At 40.2% G+C, this 20,692-nt stretch overlaps 1 protein-coding gene across 11 annotated transcripts in view; it reads right to left on the reverse strand.

The window, feature by feature from the left end:
* Positions 1 to 20,692, reverse strand: part of SFMBT2 (Scm like with four mbt domains 2) — a 282,187-nt gene that overhangs the window by 63,249 nt on the left and 198,246 nt on the right. For 7 of the 11 annotated variants that reach the window (XR_010113794.1, XM_063610030.1, XM_063610027.1 and 4 more), the window contains 2 exons: positions 5,807 to 5,889; positions 3,232 to 3,327 (listed from right to left, as the gene is read on the reverse strand). Coding sequence is in view for 10 of the 11 variants with exons in the window: in XM_063610030.1 (XP_063466100.1) it covers positions 3,232 to 3,327; positions 5,807 to 5,889 (179 nt within the window). In the remaining variant the exon portion in view is untranslated. The remainder of the gene's footprint in view (positions 1 to 3,231; positions 3,328 to 5,806; positions 5,890 to 20,692) is intronic. The other 4 variants (XM_055296462.2, XM_055296458.2, XM_055296457.2 and 1 more) reach the window with 1 other exon arrangement.

A 20,692-nucleotide genomic window follows, 5' to 3' on the forward strand; every position in this document is an offset into this window, starting at 1 on the left:
TTATTCTGTAAGTCATGTAAATGGACTCACACTATCTGTAGCCTTTCGAGTCTGGCATCTTTCACTTAGCATAATACATTGAGATTCATCCATGCTATTACACGAAATGGAAGTCTGTCCTGCTTTCTTGCTGAGTAGTTTGTACAGATGCACCATAGTTTATCTATCCACTTACCAGTTAAAGGACATTTGAGTTGTTTTCAGTGATTGTGATTAAAACTGCCATAAACATTCTGGTAAAACTTTTCATGTAAACATAAGTATATTAATCTGCTCAGGCTGCTGTGGCAAAATACCACAGACTGTGAAGTTTAAGCAACAAAAATTTATTTTCTCATGGTCCTGGAGGCTGGAAGTCAGAGATCAGGGTGTCAGCAGGGCTGACTTCTTCGGAGGCCTCTCTCCTTGACTTGCAGATGTTGTCTTCTCCCCGTGTCCTCACGTGGTCATGCCTCTGTGTGTATTTAGCAGTTTCTACTTTCAGCATGCTTTATGGCTGTTAATTACCTAACACAAACAGCAGTAAGAGTGTCTTGATTTTTATAGGTGGAGAAACTAGCTAAGCCATTAAGATCTGCCTGGGGTTCAATACCCATCTTCTTTTTTTTTTTTTTTTTTTGAGACAGGGTCTCATCCTGTCACCCAGGCTTGAGTATAGTGGCATGATCTCGGCTCACTGCAACCTCTGCCTCCTGGATTCAAGCGGTTCTCATGCCTCAGCATCCTGAGTAGCTGGGACTATAGGAATGCCCCACCATGCCCAGCTAATTTTTCTGTATTTTTAGTAGAGTTGGGGTTTCACCATGTTGGCCAGGCTGATCTTGAACTCCTGTCATCAAGTGATCTGCCCACCTCGGCCTCCCAAAGTGCTGGGATTACAGGTGTGAGCCATTGAGCCTGGTCCCCTCTTTTCTTGTAAGGACACCAGTCACACTGGATGAGGGTCCACCGATAGGACCTCATTTTATCTTAATTACTTCTTTAAAGACCGTGTCTCCAAAGACACTCACATGCTGAGGTATTGGGGGTTAGGATTTGAACATATGAATTTGAGGGAGGCACAATTCAACCCATACCATTAAGTTTGCCTTTCTTTAGAGATGGGACTGCTATACCATATGGTAAATGAATGTTTAACCTTCTAAGAAGCTGCCAAAATGTTTGCCAAAGTTGCTACAGCATTTTGCATTCCCATGAGCAGTGTATGAGAGTTTTAGTTGCTACACATCCTCCTCAGCACCTGGTATTGCCAGTTTTTCAAAATCCAGCCATTGTAATAGGTATCTAGTGGTGTCTCATGGTGGTGTTAGTTTGCATTTGCCCTGCTGACTACTGGTGCTGAGCATGTTTTTCTGTCATCCATACATCTTCTTTGATGAAATGTCTTTTTTTATTCTTATTCAGCCACCTCTTTTGGGTCTTCAATTCTACATAATAATTGTCCCTCAGATCCTGAGATTCCATTTGTCCTTCATTTCCCTGCCCATCTTCTTCTGTGTTTCAGACAAAATAATTTCTATTTTCAAGGTCATGGACTCTTTCCTCTCTCATCCCAATTAAGCTAATCCAATAAATTTGTTGATTTCAAATACTGTATTTTTGAGTTCTAGAATTTCTCTTTTTTACAGTTTCTAATTCTTCTCTGGGACTTCCTATCTTTTCATTCATTATGAGAATATTTTCCTTTATATCTACAGTTCTTAAACTTTAGGATCAGAATCCCCTTGAAAATCTTTTAAAAATATAAACTTCTGGGCTTCTTCCCAACGTTTTGATTCAGTTGATTGTAGGTGGAGCCAGAGAATGTGTATTTCTGAAAAGTGCCCAGGTGATACTGATGCTGCTGGTCTCAGGACCACACTTTAAAGGACCACTGCTTTACATCACACTGAGTTACAACAGGGGCTTGAAAATACTTGCCTGCTCATTCCAACACCTGGGTCATGATGGGTTTAGTCTATGCTTAGTTTGGTCTATGTTGATTATCTTTTCTATTGATAATGAGGCTGATTTTCCCATTTCTTCTTTTCTATTGGGAATGAGGCTGATTTCCCCATTTGTCTTAAGCGGTGTGGGAATTAAAGAATGGATATTTTAAATGTTATGTTATGGTGACTCTGGATTACATTATATTCCTACCAAGAGTGTTGACTTTTCTATTTTATCAAGCTATCAACCTTGGTTGGACCGAAACTACAGACTCTGCCTCTTGAGAAGCAGCTCAAATCTCAATTGAGTTCACCTCTCCTAGGCTGCTTGGAGTCTTCCTGGCACCTACAGATTCAGGGATCACCATAAAAACCTAGACAGAATTTACACATGGAATCTGGGGTTCCCGATCCTGGCTCTAAACTGTCTGAGTCTCCCCTCACTTTCCAGGATCTGTGGTTGCCCAAATTTTGTAATGTGGTTCATCAGGCCAGAGAGACCATGAATTTTATATCACTCTCGCACATGTTGTCAACTGTGGCTGCCCTCAAGCTAAAAGTATGAAAAAAATGGGACAATACTCCCATGCTATTCCCTTCTTCCAGTCTCCTGTTCTCCTGCCTGCTTTCGTTCACGTTCCACTACCTTCAAATAGTCGTTTTTGGTCCTGTGTCCAGACTTTAGAGCTGCTCTACGTGCAGAAGGGTCAATTCAGTATGAGCTTACTCAGCCAATACTGAAAACATTATTTTAAAATAAATATAAAATTTTCCCAAATTGCCAACTACTATAAATTATCATCAGACATGTTACAATACTATAGATTTATATACTTATGGATACCAAGATAAACAGGTTCCTGTAAGTAACAGAGACTACTTCTTTTTCTGACTTGTGGAAAGAAATCAAGGTAATTCACATTTACATGTCTTTTTCTAAAACTTAATTTGAAAAATACAATTATATCTTTATGTAACCTGAAAAAAGTGATCCAATGCATGTTAAGAAATCAACTGGCTCCATGCCTTTACGTTTCTTTGGAAATAGGAAGCAAAGATCTTCTAGGTGGGCTATTTGTTTCTGCAAGTTACCCAGCCTCACCCACAGCTATTATGTATTGAGTTTCCTTCTGAAAATACAATTCCATCGGCCGCTTGAAAAACCTCTAAGTAAGTTAAAATGCATTTATCCTTCTTAACAAGGGAAAGCTACAACCACATAACCTATTTTCATTTCAATCCACCGCTTGAGGGTAATTTATAAAGGATCAATAGCAAAACTGTTACCTGTGAGTTTATTTACCAAGCATTTTACTGTGTCGATTCCTTTCATAACAGCCTCTGTTAAACATCCCTGGGGAAATGTCTTCCATGCATCCAATTCCACACTAGCTCTCCTCTAATACACAGGAGATGTGTGATTAAAAAATGCAGTCGTAATACGCATTCTATTAAAGAGCACTTACAGCAAGCTAACAAATTCAGCAAAGCACCCCCAATACAATGCATACGTCAACAATCCTATCTATTACATAAATGGAGTGCCAGAAACAAAGGCATTCCTACTGAACACGCCCGCAGATTCATCCAAACAGAGAGCATCTTGGTGGACAAATCCTGAAAGCTCAGAAGCCACCTGGGAATATGGTGATTGGCTCTACCATTCAAAGCCATGTGGACAACTTCTCGCTGTGAATGGGAACAGAGGACTGATAAAAAGAAGCTTTAGTGGGACTATGTTGCCATAGAAGAAATCACTCTTTAAATATAGAATGAAAGAGAGAGAGAAGGATTTTCTTCCAAAAGTTAATGATTTGGGGAAGGAATATTTCTCTTTGTACCTTGTCAGGTACAAAACACAATCTCAAAAGGGTTTTAGGGTGCTATGAGATGTTTCCATGGCCCTAAATGAAAGCAGACAAGCCGGCAGATTCTGTGACTGTGACATCAATATGGTGAGAAGTCAAGACAGCACGGGACATCAAAGCTTTCAGAGTTAACCAGCTGCAGTCCTCATGGGGGTATGGTTATGCAGCCAGCCCTGTCACCTAAACACACACCACTCGGTTCTTCAAGATACAGAGAAACTGCTCTTGTGCAAAGGCAACATCATTCAGTGGCAATCCTGCAGAGAGCCAGGACTGGGAACCACAAATTCTATGTGTAAATTCTACCTAGATTTTTGACTGCTCCCTGGATCATGTAGGTGCCAGGCAGACTCCAAGCAGCGTAGATAAGGAGAGAACTCGACTGAGATTTGAGCTGCTTCTCAAGGTCGTTCAATCATAGAAGGATCCTTGATTTCCAACCTTGCTGTTGACTTGCTTCTGTATTTACAAGTACCAGCTGACCCAATCGTCAACCTCCTGAATCCTCCAAACTCTGATTTTGACTTGCACTCACTTTTGAACTTCTGCCTATGCAGCCGCCCCTTTCTCACTTCGTTTTTCATATTGTTATGTCTAGAATGCAATGACAGGTGCGGCAGCAACAAACCCGCAAGCTCCAGGAGCACACGCTCAGCAAACAAATCTCTGACTGGCAAGTGCTTTGCACTGTTTTTACAGATCTCAATTAAGAGGAGACTATAATCTTTTTGTCTTAACATAAATTAACTTTACTAACTAAAAGCACGTTGAACACAGTAGACTATACATTTAAGCCTAATTCTTAAAACAGAGATAACTGATATCTCTACTCATAGTTCCTAGGGTTGAAGAATTATTGATAACTTTGTAAACTACAGTCATGTACTGCATAGTGACGTTTCAGCCAATGATGAACTGCGTATACAATGGTGGTCCCATATGATTATATGGTTGTACCACATAACCTAGGCTATGTGGTATAAGCTATACCATCCAGGCCATGGATGAATCTCAAAGCTGTATGTAGTATAGGCTATACCATCTAGGCCTGTGTAGGTACAAGGTACACACTATGACATTCACACAACAATGAAGCAGCCTGATGATGCATTTCTCAGAACATACCCCCATCATTAAGCAATGCATGACTGTAGTTTATAAAACGACCTCCTATAACTCCGTAAGTACACATATGTGCACACACACACACACACACTCATTGCCACTTTATGTGTCATAAAAATCCTATTACTATGTTCCAATAAGCTCTATATGAACCAGGTAGTAGCTTAAAGTAAGCAAAGCACAGAAGTCACTAGCATCTTACTGGACATCAAAGAAAGTATTAACGCCATCAAAATAAGTAAGACCGTATTTTAAGACTAGGCCTCAGAAGCAAAGACTCTCCTATCAATGGGCTCGTGGATAAGACGCTACATGGCAAGTGTTCCTCTAACAGGGGAACAGATGGCCAGCCGTCCACCAAAATATGTCCTCTTCGCTCCAGAGTCCAGAATCACAGCTGGGCAGCAAGCCCAGGCAGGACCCACTTACTGGCCTCACCTGTGACACGGTGCAGCCAAGCAAAGAGCTCCCACCGGTAGAAAGTAAACAGCAGTAACACACACTGCTATCAGGCTGCAGTATTTAGAACTAGCGATATCTTCTCCTTCATTTCTTTTCCTTCTGCTGGCTAGGTTACTCACCATGATGAGAACCACCTACTAATCAGGAAGACCCTGGGCTCTTCCATAAGCGAGACTTGGCCATGACCTTTTAGCATGTTCCAGCCACTGTGCATTTATTAGTCAATTTGTTAGCACAGACCAGCATCACCCCAGCAAATATACAACCTGAAAGCAGAGCTTTCCAAAAACTACAGACATTTTGTAGTTCTCCAGTGCCCGGTAATAACTCCAACTGTGCTTCATCAATAAAAAGCAAGTTATAAAACTTATGGTAGACAAAATCTATGATTTTTAAAAATTAGGTAAGAGAGAAGCTTCTTACATTTCGGAAGCAGAAGGGAGGGGCTTCCTGCGCCCCGTGCTGCTTGTGATAATCTGCCCAGTCGAAGTCCTGGCCAGAGTGACCTGGGAATGACAAAACACAGACAAAACAGCGGACATTAAGCAAACTCCCAGACAGATGAGCAAAATCAGAAGGGGGGAAGTTTAGGCCCCCAAAAGATAATGTCCTCTGATGCCTAACAGCACTTCAGATTCCATAAGCTCAGATGAAATATTTTGGAAAAATTCAAGTACTAAACACAGGTAAACCATCATTACTATAACATGCTATCTGAAGCCAGGTGAGGAGGGGTGGAACTTACCTATGGCGGCACCAGCCGGTGGGGGGGTTTGCCATAAGGGGGAAGAGCTGAGCCAGGATATGACATAAAACACACTCTCACCACTCACTGTGCAGAAATAGACAATGACATCTCCCTTCATAGGTAGCCTGAGTTCGTGGGAGCTTACTTTTCAGTGTCTTTATGGAAAACATGAGATTTTACTGGGAAATAAAAAAAAAAAAAAAAAAAAAAAAACAGTACCAGGGACAACTTTTTAAAAAGTAACAGAAGGTAGAGAAGAGGGCAACAAAGAGTAGAGGGTTTGGAAAGAAAAGCTCCCAGAGAAATGAGGGAAGGAAGGCAAATGTTGCCCTGGAACTGACCTGCTGAGGTTGAAGGAACATGAGAATTGCAGGAGGCAGGTCTCTGCTGCAAAGCTCTGGGGGCAGTTTGGATACACTGAGACAGGCATCTGAACAACAACTCTTCATATACACTGAATGTAACCAAATACAGATCCTACTAAAGTGGCTTCTTTCTTTTTCTTTCTTTCTTTCTTTCTTTCTTTCTTTCTTTCTTTCTTTCTTTCCTTATATTCACTTTGTTTTTGGGGGGAAGATGCAACTATATAAATGTCCATCATGGCCATGGCAAGACAGGAGAAGAGGTTAGAGAAAAGAGGCCTGAATTACACCTAAGAAGGGCATAACCCAGGGAGGAAAATGCCTCTTAATGGGAGTCTCATCGGCACAAAATCAAACCAATGGACAGGCAAGGAAAAAGGAGTGAGGTGTCAAAACCTTCCTGTAAACAAGCAAAGGAAAAACAGTCCAACTGTGATTCACTGAAGTGTGTAAATGCCCCTAGTATCTTCAATGACAGTGCTCTCTGTTGGTGGAAATCTACGTGAAATAAATCTCTAAGAGATTTCTTATGTTTTTTATCCAAATCTCCCAGTTTCTTTTCCCCATATTGTCACAGATTCTATGAGTGCAAATTCACTTATCATAAGGACTTTTAGTTACTAAATCAGATGCAGAGGGACTACGGAAATTCTTTATTAAAGAAACTCAAGACAGGCTGGGCCCGGTGGCTCACACCTGTAATCCCAGCACTTTGGGAGGCCAAGGCGGGTGGATCACGAGGTCGGGAGTTCAAGACCAGCCTGGCCAAGATGGTGAAACCTCTTTTCTACTAAAAATACAAAAATTAGCCGGGCGTGGTGGTGGGTGCTTGTAATCCCAGCTACTCGGGAGGCTATGGCAGATAATTGCTTGAACCCGTGAGGCAGAGGATGCAGTGAGCCGAGATCTCCCCACTGCACTCCAGCCTGGGAGACAGAGCAAGACTCCATCTCAAAAAAAAAAAAAAGAAAGAAACTCAAGATACTGAAGATACTGGTTGCCTCTACTTGTATTCCCAAGCAAAAAATACAAGTTATTTTCATTACGCAAGCTCAATATATTCTATTTTTTGTTGTTTCTGTTTTTTGAGACGGAGTCTCGCTCTGTTGCCCAGGCTGGAGTGCAGTGGCACGATCTCGGCTCACTGCAACCTCTGCCTCCTGGGTTCAAGCAATTCTCCTGCCTCAGCCTCCTGAGTAGCTGGGACTACTGGTGCCCGCCACCACGCCTGGCTAATTTTTATATTTTTCATAGAGACGAGGTTGCACCATATTGGCCGGGCTGGTCTCGAACTCCTGATCTTATGATCCGCCCACCTCAGCATCCCAAAGTGCTGTGCTGGGATTACAGACATAAGCCACCCTGCCCAGCCATATATATATATATATATATATTTTAAGATGGGAGGGTGACAGTTAAGCAAAAAAACAGCTATGCTTCTTGGGTCCCAGAGACTGACCCGTGACCTTCCCATATCCTGCTGACCATCAGTGGCAGGTCCCCTTCTTTCTTAAGACAGCTGTTTCATTCTATAAAGGCTGAAAATTCTTTCCAGCCACTTTCCAAGAGGTTCTTGGAGTTCTTCCACCTGCCCTTTCTCCTGCCCTTCTCTCTAAAGCTCCCTCTCCTCCAGCTAAATGGCTCCTGCATCAAAGGTTTCTGGACAGGACCAAAGCCAACTTTCTTCTGAACCTTTTTGAACACGACAGAACACATCTCACAAACAAGGTAATGTAATGTGAGTTTCTCTACAATTAAGAAAACCCTCCACTTTGAGCGTAGTTTCTCTGGAGCTGCCTGGATCAAAGCCTCATATTACTCTAGAAGAATTTGCCTCAAGACACGTCAAACGGAGAAGTTTCCTAACAGGACAAAGGGCCTGGAACTGGAGAAGAGGGTATCTGGGTTTAAGACCCAGTTCTCCCAGTAATGGGAGGGAGCCAGGAAAAAGTAGATTAAATCTTCTGTGCCCCACTTTCCTCATCTACAAATACACAAAATAAAAAGAAAAGTGGCTGGGCGCGGTGGCTCACACCCATAATCCCAGCACTTTGGGAGGCTGAGGCAGGCAGATCATGAGGTCAGGAGTTTGAGAACAGCCTGACCAACACTGTGAAAACTAGTCTCTACTACAAATACAAAAATTAGGCAGGAGTGGTGGTGCGTGCCTGTAATCCCAGCTACTCAGGAGGCTGAGGCAGGAGAATTGCTTGAACTCGGAGGCGGAGGTTGCTGTGAGCCAGCATCACACCACTGCACTCCAGCCTGGGCAACAGAGCAAGACTCTGTCTCTCAAAGCACGAAATAAAAATAAATAAAATAAATAAAGAGAAAAGCTTTTAGATCCCTCTGCTGCCGCATTCTATGATTCAGAGCCACCATTACTAATTATTTTACTGTTGCTACTAAGGACTTTTTTCCCCCAACTGTCCGTGGTTAATTCCCTTCTCTGCTCCTAAAAGAAAAGTGTAACATGGCTGGATGATGAGCAGTTACCTAACAAGGCATTCCTCTAAGAAGACCTCACGACTCCATCGTGAAGACACATCTCTGTAACACAATGATCCCATCTGTCTGGGGTTTCGGAAGATGGACTTTCTTAAAGTCAAGATCTCCTTCTGTTCCACTATCTCTTCCTGGACCTCTGCTATTTCCTGAGTTAATTTCAAGAGTGAAGAAAACTAGATGAGATCCTTGGGGTGGGGAGGAGGGAAATGAGAGAAAACTATATAGAAAAATAGCAAAGCATTTTCTGACACAGTCTGGCATGTAGGTAATCTTTATGGTCCATATATGTTCAGATAAAACTTTCCAACCTGGAAGTCACTGCTATTCCCCGCACAAAGACGTTAAGCTGGGCTTTCTATAACTAACTTCTAATGAGTTTCAACCCATTCTATAAAATGTCATGCCCGTGTTTTCTTGGACCTACATTCAAGCCTTCTATCTATTCACACAGTCCTCCACACTCTGTCTACGGAGAGCCATTTCTAATCTGATGATTTCTAGATAAAATCAAGTCTTGCTGGCTATGTTCTAAGCAACAGTTAATTATTCTGTCCCCAGAACATGTTCATTTCCTTGACATTCCAACAGCTTAGACTCCTCCGTCCCTTCCTCCTCCTCCTCTTCGGGACCTTTACTCACTTCACCATTTCAAATTCTTTTCCTTTGGGCTGATAATGAGCTCTCTTTGTAAGGCAGTTTTGTGACAGCTCAGAAAATAACTGCGACATAAAAACAAATTGCTGTGGATGGTATAATAGAGATGACAGGGTCAATTATACTCATTAATCAACAAAGACAGAACAAGAAGTACTAAGGCTTAACTGTGGCCAGGAAAACACATTTTAAACCTGGAGGGAGGGAGGAAAATAGCAGAGGGTAGAAGAAAATGAAAGGAAATAAAACCCCTTAGGCAATTAAAGTTTGCAGCAAGTTTCCCTGAGAGACTGTTGAACCACAACCATTAGATTTATTTAAGCTTTTATTAGTGTTTATTCTGAATGAAGTTTCAACCCTTACAGGTCCAAAAGGGAAGAGGTTGATGACCCATTTCCCTCAGATACAAATTAATTGACATAAAACAGCTCTATGTGCACACATCATTATTGGCAGTGTAAGTGGACAATTCTTTGGAAAAACTATTTGGCATTAAAAAAAACTCCTACCCTTTGACACAACCATTTCACTTCTGGGAACTTATCCCATAAAAATGACCCTAAAAACTGAAAAAGGTGTTATACATGAAGACACTTACAGCATTATGAACAGTAACACTGGAGGAAAAAAAAATGAAATAACCTTCTGTGCAGTAATAGAAAATGAGATGAGACTTCTCCAAGTCTGTGGAATGCCACACAGGCATGAAACTGAATGTAGTTTTAAAAAATTCATAAAAAAAATAACTGCTATGGCTTTAGATGAAAAGACTGCTATAAACATATACAGAATTATTAGATTTATATAAAATATGCAAAGACGAAGACCAGAGAAAATGTACAAAAACCTTAATAATAAATATTACAATAATTGTTGGGTGGTGGGACTCTTGGCTATTTTCTTCTTTGACCTCTTTGTATTTTTCCAGGTTTTCAATAATGATCACTAAATTATTTCAATAATAAAAAATTATTTGAGAACACAGAATCTTTGCCCTATTTTAAATGGTAAGTAAGGCATTGGTTGATCAATCCAGAGTCCACTCAGCACATGAAATACACCAAGACTGCCTCCCCTCAGCCTTCCTCCAGCTTTACCAGTAGAATCCTGACTTTATCCAGTTCCTAGAGGAAGTGAATCAGGACCATCTTGAGATGCTCATGGTAGCCATATGCCCTTTTCAGGAGGCTTAAGACGGGTAGGAGAAGGGTTTACAGAAAAAAATTCTCTAACAAAAGAGATATGCAGGAATAAAAACTCCTCTTCTATCCTGGGTGGCTATGAAAAAAACATACACAATCTTAATAAAAAACAAAAATAGCAAAGGAATACCATGTTTGCCATCTACCTGGCTGGCAAAATGAAAAACAACACTAAGAATCCACCATTCTAAAGGCTGTTAGGAAGCAGGCACTTTTATGTGTTTGTGGTGGGAGTGGAACTTTAAAAAACCACTGTAGATGTCAATTTGGTAACATGTCAAAATCCTCAGGCTCCAGCAACTGGGAGTAACAGACACACAGCCTGACACTGATAACACAGTGAGGTAAAAGCAAGGATGGAGAGGCACTCAGAGAGTGAGGCAAGAAGGCTCTGAAGATCTCACTACTGCAGAGCAAACAGCTCCACAGGGCGATCTTCCTCACCCCAGAGAATGTTTACTCTATTAAATATTAGAAGAGCATGTGTAAATAGCAAGCTTATTTAGTTTTCAGTTCCACCTCCCTTGGAAAGGAAAAGTGATACAATCATCTTCAAAGTCAGCAAATACCAGGACCCAGATATGTGCATAAATGTTGATACAACAGAACTTAAGTTCTAAGAACAGGTTCTCAGTCCTTTCCCAGAAAGTTTCACAACTCACAGAGCAGCACTTCGGGGCATTTTTGCAATGCCTTACTCTTCCGATTGAAAGCTGATCTTTCTCCTTTCAAGCCCAAGTTTTTATTGTTTTTTGAGGCAACCAACATTCCTTGAACACCCACTAAAGCCAGGGGCTCTGTGGCATCCCTTCAGGGGATGAATGTCCCATGGCCCAGGCAGGGAGGCAAGATTGCACAGACCTCAGCTGGCAGAACCGGTCCTGGGAGCCAGTCTGTCTATTCCAGAAAACAACTTTCTCAACATTGCCTCCATCTGTTTCACAAAGGAGTTTCTGTACATTGCAGGCTTACAGGCAGGACAGCAAACATCAGCGACTGACTAAAGCATTTGTTCTTGTTGATGCTGTTTGCTAAAAAAACTACAACCTCCCTCTTGAAATCTTCTAGCTACCTCCACATTCTTGGGTGATGTTCAATTTTAAGCCTTCCTTGATGCTGGTCTTTAAAAGTGACATTTTCATTCATTCCCAATTGAATTACTCTGTGTTTTTATGTTCATGGAACAGCGCAGGAAAAAAAAAAAAAAAACAGAAAATAAGGAAGATAAACAAATAAGACAATAATATAAGCACTAGCCATACCACCTTCCTTATCTTTTAAAACATTACGTTGAGAAGTATTTAATCTTGGTTATGGTATGACACTTAATATACTTCTCTGCTGAGGGAATGTTCTACATGTTATTTTGAATTATAAACACAATGTTACGGGACACAGGTATGTGCCCAGGATGGGGTCTAACATCATATAAATATCAGCTGTCAATGGCAAAAATATCTTACGGATCCTGAAGAATGAAGTGAATTTAAGGATAAACATAAAAGGTTCTTAGTTATCAACAATCAGAAGTATTTTCAGATATTAAAAATGACCTAGAGAGTTTTACTATCCCAACTCTTTTCAGTGAAAAGTGACCGTTTTGCTCAAGAATGAATCAGAAAGCTAGAAATGAGACTTGCTTCCAAGTCCAGTAGCCGGGCGGGACGATCTGACAGTCTCCCTACAGATATCAGATGAAATACAATTTTGAAAAATTACATAGCCCAAGTCAAAAGAGAAGAAAATCTCCAGACACCAAAAAAAAAAACAAAAAACAAACAAAAAAAAAACCTGAAAGAGCCCTGAAAGCCAGAGCTGAGCAGTGAGCAGCTCACAAAGGGCAGACGACAGCCTGGTTCAAGGGAGATGAGCAGGAGGACCGGGGGCTACTATCTACAGCTGGCCCCAGGCAGCAGCCCAGTCTATGAAAATAGAACCAGAAAAACTAAGCTGACTGGATCAGAGAGGCAGCAGAGATGGGCTACCTACCTGGGATTCTGAAGAAGAAAAAAGATCATGCACTTCCCCAGGCCAGTGGCACACACGAATGTGGGGTCCAGCTTTCCAATTCCGTGGGACACAGACTGAGAAATTAATATCAAATTCAGCCACTCATTCCTTGAATAATCAGGGACACCTTCGTGGACCAGACATTGTTTTTGGTGCTGGGGATGCAGCAGTGAACAAAAGAGATTAAAAAAATACCCTTGACCCTATAAAGTTAATTTCCTAGTGGATGGATAGAGACAGTAACACATAAATACAGATTGAAGAGATGACTTCAACCCAGGGCACATGGAACTGCTACATAAATAACAACCACCACTGAAATTAATTCACAATCAACAATCACAAACCACATAAGGAAACTAACCAACTTGAGGGAGGACCAGAGAAATGAACTTTAACACAAAATACCTTATCAGGAAAAAAGAGCACTTCTGCCAGTCTAATGATCCTGAATCTGAACACCTTAACACAACTTCAAACGCACACACTCACACCACACACTACATACCACCACACACTACATACCTCCCCCCACACACACCACACAGCACACACATACAGACACATACCACAGACTTACCACACATACACATCACATTACACACACATACACCCCACATACACACCCTGCACAAACATATCCATCACAAAACAAAGAGAAGCTAACAAATCCTCAATCTCAAAATGATATTTTAAAGTACCATTTGGAAATTTACAGAACAACAGATAAAAATACAGTGAGGATATAGAATATCTGAATACTTCAATAAATAAACTTCACCTGACCAAATTATGTGACAATAAATCTGAAAATACAGCTAAAACAGACAGTACTGTAAAAAACATGTACATTACCAAAACTATCTCACAAATGGTTAACCTGACTAAACTTATATCCACTAAAGGAAATAAATTCACATTCAGTAAAACACCAACAACATCAACAGCTCCAGATAGGTTTATAAGACAGTTTTCCCAAACTGTCAAGTATCACATAAGTCCATATCTTACACAAACTGTTTTTGAGACAGTTTAGAAAGGTAGCTAGATATGACATAAATATACAAAATTAGTGGTATTCTCTTATACCAGCTGACAGCCAATAAGAAATGAAAAGAAATCCCATTCACCACAGCAAGCAGAAGGATAAGGTACCTAGGAAATATTCCAAGAAAAGATTGCAAGCTATAAAAAGATAATATAAGAAAATATCAATTTTTCTAAATCTATAAATTCAACGCAATGCCGAAATCCAATGGGACTTTTTATAGAAACTTACAAACCAATGCTAAAATTAATGTACAAGAATAACCTGCCAAAAATAACCAAGAAATTTTGAACAAAAATAAGAAAAAAGTGACTCAACTAAGAGATATCAAGACTATATTATTATAAAGTAATAACAATTTGTTCAGGGCTATACAAACAGACTGAAGAGGCAGAATAACAAAGAACAGGGTTAAGAGTCACACCCTCAAAGGGATGGATCCATGACAGTGGTGGCATTATAAATCAAACAGGAAAGAGCAGACCATTCAACAAATGATGCAGAGACAAGTGGGGAAATGAAAAACTTCAATTCAATTCAAGCAAGAAAAATAAGATAGTTTTCCTTCCTCATGCCAATACAAAAATCAATTTCAAGTAGGTTACAGAGCCAAACATGGAAAAGTAAAACTGCAAGAGTTTTAAAGAAAACACATCAGTAGGAAGGAATTCTAAAGATATATAAACAATGCATACAGGAAAAGATGGCTGTTTTGACTACATTACAATTTACTACTTCAATATGCATTAAAAAAAATTAAAAAGCAAAGAAACAAGCCAGACTAGGTTATTATATGTGTGAAGCACATTGCTGAGAAAGAATTCGTGTTAGAATATATAAACTACTTCTACGATCAAAAGAAAATGGGCCGAAGAAAACCACAAATGGCCAATAAGGGTAGGATGCAGTGCGCAACCATCCTAGTGATCTGGACCACCTCAGTGAAACAAGGAGATCCACTTCACTCCCCTCAGAGGGGCCATGCTTAACCCTGGGAATACCACAAAACAGGGAGGGTGACACCAAATGGGGATGCTCAAACACCATGTTAGAAATGTAAACTGACACAACGTGGAGACCATTTGGTACTATCTACGGAATTCCAGCAATTCCACATTTAGGAATATCCCTTGAAAGCACCTCTTACACTTGGGGACATTGGATGTACATTTGGGGATCACTTGCAATAGGGGAACCTGGAAATCCCTTCAATGTTCACCAATAGAAAATGGAATTTTCAAATACTACAGTATATTCATAAAGCAAGCAAAATGAATAAACAATCTACATGCCCCAACATGGAAAAAAAATCTGAAAAATGTTAATACATTAAAAAGTTACATAAAGATATGCATAGCGTATTATATATGCATATAGTCAAATAAGGCCTATTTTAATTTGATGGTAATAAAAACAATGATACTGGTAAGGCATAAACAAAGAAGCCTATGCAGTCATGTCATAAAAGCATGTAATCTTTAGGAGGGAGCTCACCTTGTGGAGGATGAGGGATGAAGGGCTAGGGGTGGGAGAGAATGCAGACAGAGCTTCAATTCATTCAACAAATACCTACCAAGTGCCACCCACTATTCCAGCTACTGAGGATGACTAGCGAGTGATTGACAAACACCCCCGATGTTGTGGATCTTTCATTTTAGTGGGGGAGATGAATGAAAAACAAGACAAACAAGGGAAGTATATATGACTTTGTGTATTACATGATAAGGTCTGTGACATACTGCAGGGAAGGAGATGCAAATGTTGGGAGTGGTTGTTTGCTATTGAGATTGAACAGGGAAGCCCAGAAAGATGACTTCAAGCAGGTAGCACTTGAGTCAGGACTGAGTCAGGTGACGGGCGTCTGCTCAGAGGGAACAGCAGGTGCCACATCAAGGAGATGAGAATGACTGGGACAGACTGAGCGGGGAGTCGGGAGATGAGGCTGGACAGGGCAGTGGAAGTCAGCACGGCTCTGTGCTGTAGGCTGTTGCCATAGTCTTGACTTGGACACTGGTTGGGGGGTGGAAGGCACTGGACAGTCCAAGCAGAGGGACCCATGGTTTATGTTCTAACACAATGGATCTGAGTGCAGTGTTGAGAGTCCCCTGAGTTAAACAAGGGGCTGCTGCAGGAACCAGGTGAGACTCACTAGTGGCCTGGGCCAGGTGGTCGTGAGGAGAAGCAGTGGGATTCTGAAAATGTGGACAGGACTCCCTGATAGGTGAGGTATGGGGCATGAGAAACAGAAGGCTTAAGGATGACTTGGTCTTCATTATATCCATAATGCTTTCATGTTTCATATTTCATTGTTGAAAAACATGAAACAAACAAGGCAGAATGAGAGCATCTGTTGAAGCAAGGTGGTAGGGCCATGAGTGTCTATGTTATTTTCTGCCCCCTTTGGTATGTCTGAAATATGAGTGACAAAACGGATTAAGCTCATCAGTCAGTGTCTGAGGTTTTTCTTTAGGAAAAGAGAATATCACTTACGGTTCCCTGCTTTGTGTCTCAATAATAATTAAAATACACCTTTACTTCCTAAATTGTGTTAATGGTTTATGTGTCTATTAAATGGTCAGCCAAACAGAGACAAATCAGTGCTAACGTAAGCCAATTACTTCAGCCTTTGCTCACACCTTTTACAGCAGAAACTTAAAGGCTGAACATTTTCTACAAAAGTTCCTGGGTGGAACTTTTCCTCCACTAATTATACAATTAATCTTTGGTGTTACACAAGAAAGGTTAATGAAATAATTTTAAAATAGCAAGTCATGGTTGATAACCTATACACATTTTTGCTTAGGTGATCTACTTACTTGTTGATCACTTTTCATCGTGCCTAAGAAACTGACTTGCTGTTTATTGGGTTTAAACTAATTGAGTAAAATCTCCAACGTTCTAACTTTTGCTTACCAGGAAAATCCTTACTACACAGAAAGCCACACTGAAAAACTCCTATCCACTCTAGCTCACTTGTCTCTAAGGTGTGAGGACAATTTTTTTTTTAAGTAGGAACAGAGTCAAAACAGTATAATAAAATATCTGTGTTATTTGCATATATTTCTCCTACACCACCAGAAGTCTTTCATTTCAACAGCTGCTTCCCAACCTCTTTTTGAAGCTGAGCAACACACTGTAATTGTAGGCAGCATCTATGTTTTTAACAGAAATCCAGACAACACAATACATTCATGGGAAACATACACACATGAAAACATCTGAAATCACTTGGCAATATGTATAATAAATCCCACATATTCTACGTGTCACCCTAAGAATTTAATTTAGACACAACAACCTTTTATTTTTAAAAAAGCTTCGACTTGCATACATTCGTAAAGTGAAGAATGGTCTTTGAAACATCTCTACAACATGACTCTTAATCCCGGTGTTGAGATGTAAGATGTGAAACCAACCACCTCAAAAGGAAACCATAAAACACCACTACCACAATCACCACCACCACCTCCTCCTCTAAATGCTCATTCAGTTTAATTACAAAAATAAACATATTGCACTCTCACAAGATTGTAAGGGAGTCAATGAATGAAGCCATGACTGTCTTTTAACCACAGACCCTTGTAAAATTATTCCCTAAAATTGTAATTCTCTGACTGCTTTGACATATTGACCATCTGAATCATGTAAAGCCATGGTCCACCGACATGAATTAGGTTGCTTTAGGTCCCCCAAACTCTCTAGAATTACTAAGAAGGATGAACACTACAAAACATCAGCAAGACAGAACAGCAGTGAAGTGTGGATATGGTTGTGTAGGAAAAGCATTAGATTTTGTATCTTAAGTCTGGGGTTTTTAACCCAACACCCCTGTACCAGGATTTGAAAAGTCATTTAACACAACTGAGCCTCAATTTCTCTAGATATAAAATAAGTAAGGTTGATGAAATCATCTTTACGATCCCTTGCAGTTATAAAAACCCTCCATTTTTAATAATGTTTATTTTTAATAGGTAATACATTTATTTAGATAGAAAAGAAAAAAAAGATAAAAATAGTATTATTACACGTCATGTCTACCTTCATCCCTTATGCCACATTTCCCACCGCTCTCCCCCATACCCGAAAAACACTAATAATTATTCTCATTAGTTTCTTATGTAAGTACAGAAATATGAGCAAACACTAATATGTACTGTTTTGCCTCTTCTCTAACATAGAAAGTGTCATACGATACCTACTGTACCACTCACAGTGTATCTCAGACAGCCTTCCACATCAGTTCATAGAGACGTCCCTCATTCTTTTCAACAATGGCACAGATCCCATTAGAAGGATCTCCAAAGTCTATTTAACCAATATCCTACTGATAAGTACTTGAATTTTTCCACTCTTTTGCTATTATAAATAATGCTAAAAAAAAACAAACTTTTATGCAGATGATCTCTACATTATAACTTAAGGGGAAATTTCCAGAAGTGGAATTACTGAGTCAGTGGGAAAATAAAAGTTTAGCAAAATCCACCAAACTGCCTTCCACACAGCTTGCACCTTCCTGCACTCTCAATGGCAATGTCTGAGAATCTTTATCCTCCACCATCTCACTAAGCTGAGGTTCTCCTGTTCCTTCTCCTTTGGATTTCTATCTCATCTGATAAGCAGACGCCACTTCAGTAGGATTCTTCTTCATCTGTGTTTCTCTTATTATAAGTTTGCCCAAGTGTCGCTGAGCTTCTTGTATTGTGTGCTCTTCTGAGGTTATTCCTTGTCCACATTCCTGTAAGTTGCTGGTCTTTTTCTTACTGACGAATAAAAATTCTACTATTTCAAGAAAACATTCCTGAACTAATGATATTTACCACATTCTTGAATGATATGGTTTGGCTGTGTCCTCACCCAAATCTCATCTTGAATTGTAACTCCCACAATTCCCACATGTCATGGGAGGAAGCTGGTGGGAGGTGATTGAATCATGGGGGCAGGTCTTTCCTGTGCTGTTCTCATAATAGTGAATAAGTCTCACAAGATCTGATGGTTTTAAAAACAGGAGTTTCCCTGCACAAGCCCTCTCTTTGCACGCTGCCATCCATGTAAGATGTGACCTGCACCTCATTGCCTTCCACCATGAATAGGAGGTTAACCCAGCTATGTGGAACTGTAAGTCCATTAAACCCCTTCTCCTGTATAAATTACCCAGTACCAGGTATGTCTTTATCAGCAGCATGAAAACAGACTAGTACACTGAACTAATGATACTTACCACTTCTTGAATGCTTTAATGGTTTAAAAAGAGTCATAGTTTCTTATTGGAAGGTACTAGCCACCATTACTCAATATTCTGCTGATGTGTAGTACGTATTTGTACATAATATCCATGAAGAAATATTGAGTTTTTGAAAAAGAAAATTTCACTTTCAACAGGAGAAAGGAATGGTTTGGAAGAATGCATGAAGATAATTTCACCTCACCAAATATCACAAATATTTGGATAAAAAAGAAGAAATGATCATCATAACTAAATACTAGGTATAAAAAGCCATAAATATAAAAATATTTAATTTTATATCTTTGTACAGTCCTTTCATTGAATGTTTAACAGTTCAGTTACATTAATGTAAAACAATTTTCTTAATATCATAAAACTCAAGTATCCAAATAGGCACATCCATTTTCCTGGTGAACTTCTAAGCTATGTCAACGATCTTTTTATGTAATTCATAGAAAATGTATTTTAAAATTCTGAGAACATTGACAACTATGAAACCTCTGCCATAATGGAGTGATCAAGCAGCCAAAATGCTGATATAAATACTTTTCCTTTTTTTCACTCAATGAGGAAATAGCCAACCATTTTTTCAAAATTCTTAAATACAATAGATTCTAATACTATCAAGGAATGAGCAAAGTCTAACCAGGTAGCATTTACATATCTAGAAAAATTCTTCCTATGATAATGACACAGGACCCATTCCCCACACATGCTTCCATGAGAAAAGTCCAAAAGAAGCAAAGGAAGATGGCCCACAGGGTGTTCAAACTCTATAGGACCTATGGCTAATTCCACAGCAGCGAAGGACTTCCCACATACTACCAATAGGTCACTGATAATATGACTCCTGCAAGGCCATATTAAAGGGATGAGAATCCTTCGACTTTTATCATTTTAACTCTGCTGGCACCTGGAGACTCCCACAGGTGTCTCCACTGGACAGTCTTGAAAACTGAAGCAGTGATGTGGCTCAGGGTGCAAAGCCAGTGTGTACCAACAGAGAGACAAATACCGAGGCCTCCTGGAGTCCTCACCGCAACCAGGGAACACAGTCCCAGGACCCAAGCTCTGCCTGGAGACCTACGATCCAAGTGACCCTGGGCAAGTTATATAAACTCTCTGTGACTTCGATTCTTCATAGTTCACTTTGAGGAGTGAATGGATGAGGCATTAAAAACAGTGACTGGTAAACTGTGTTCTGTGTAAGTTTACCATCTACCATTAGGCCGAACTCCATGACTGCACAACTTTGACCCAAAGAGTCAAAAGCTGAAATGGAAATACTCAAAAGCATCTCCTCCATAAGGACAAATATGTGGAAAAAAATGGAGATAAAAGCCCAGCAGAGTATAGTCATAGTAAAGGTAAGCAGGCAGGCACCATTAAATGATGTAAACAGAGTGGCGAGGCCACCAGGCAAGATGGGACTTAACCTGTGGGAACTGCATGATTCTCCCAGTAGGGCTAATGTCCCAAGCAATGCAATCCCTAGAGATCTGGAAAGGTTAGTACAAAACCCCTTATTATTTAAGGTTGTCTGTTAAAATCCT

Source organism: Symphalangus syndactylus, chromosome 10, assembly GCF_028878055.3.
Source record: "Symphalangus syndactylus isolate Jambi chromosome 10, NHGRI_mSymSyn1-v2.1_pri, whole genome shotgun sequence".
In the NCBI taxonomy this organism is placed as follows: domain Eukaryota; kingdom Metazoa; phylum Chordata; class Mammalia; order Primates; family Hylobatidae; genus Symphalangus; species Symphalangus syndactylus.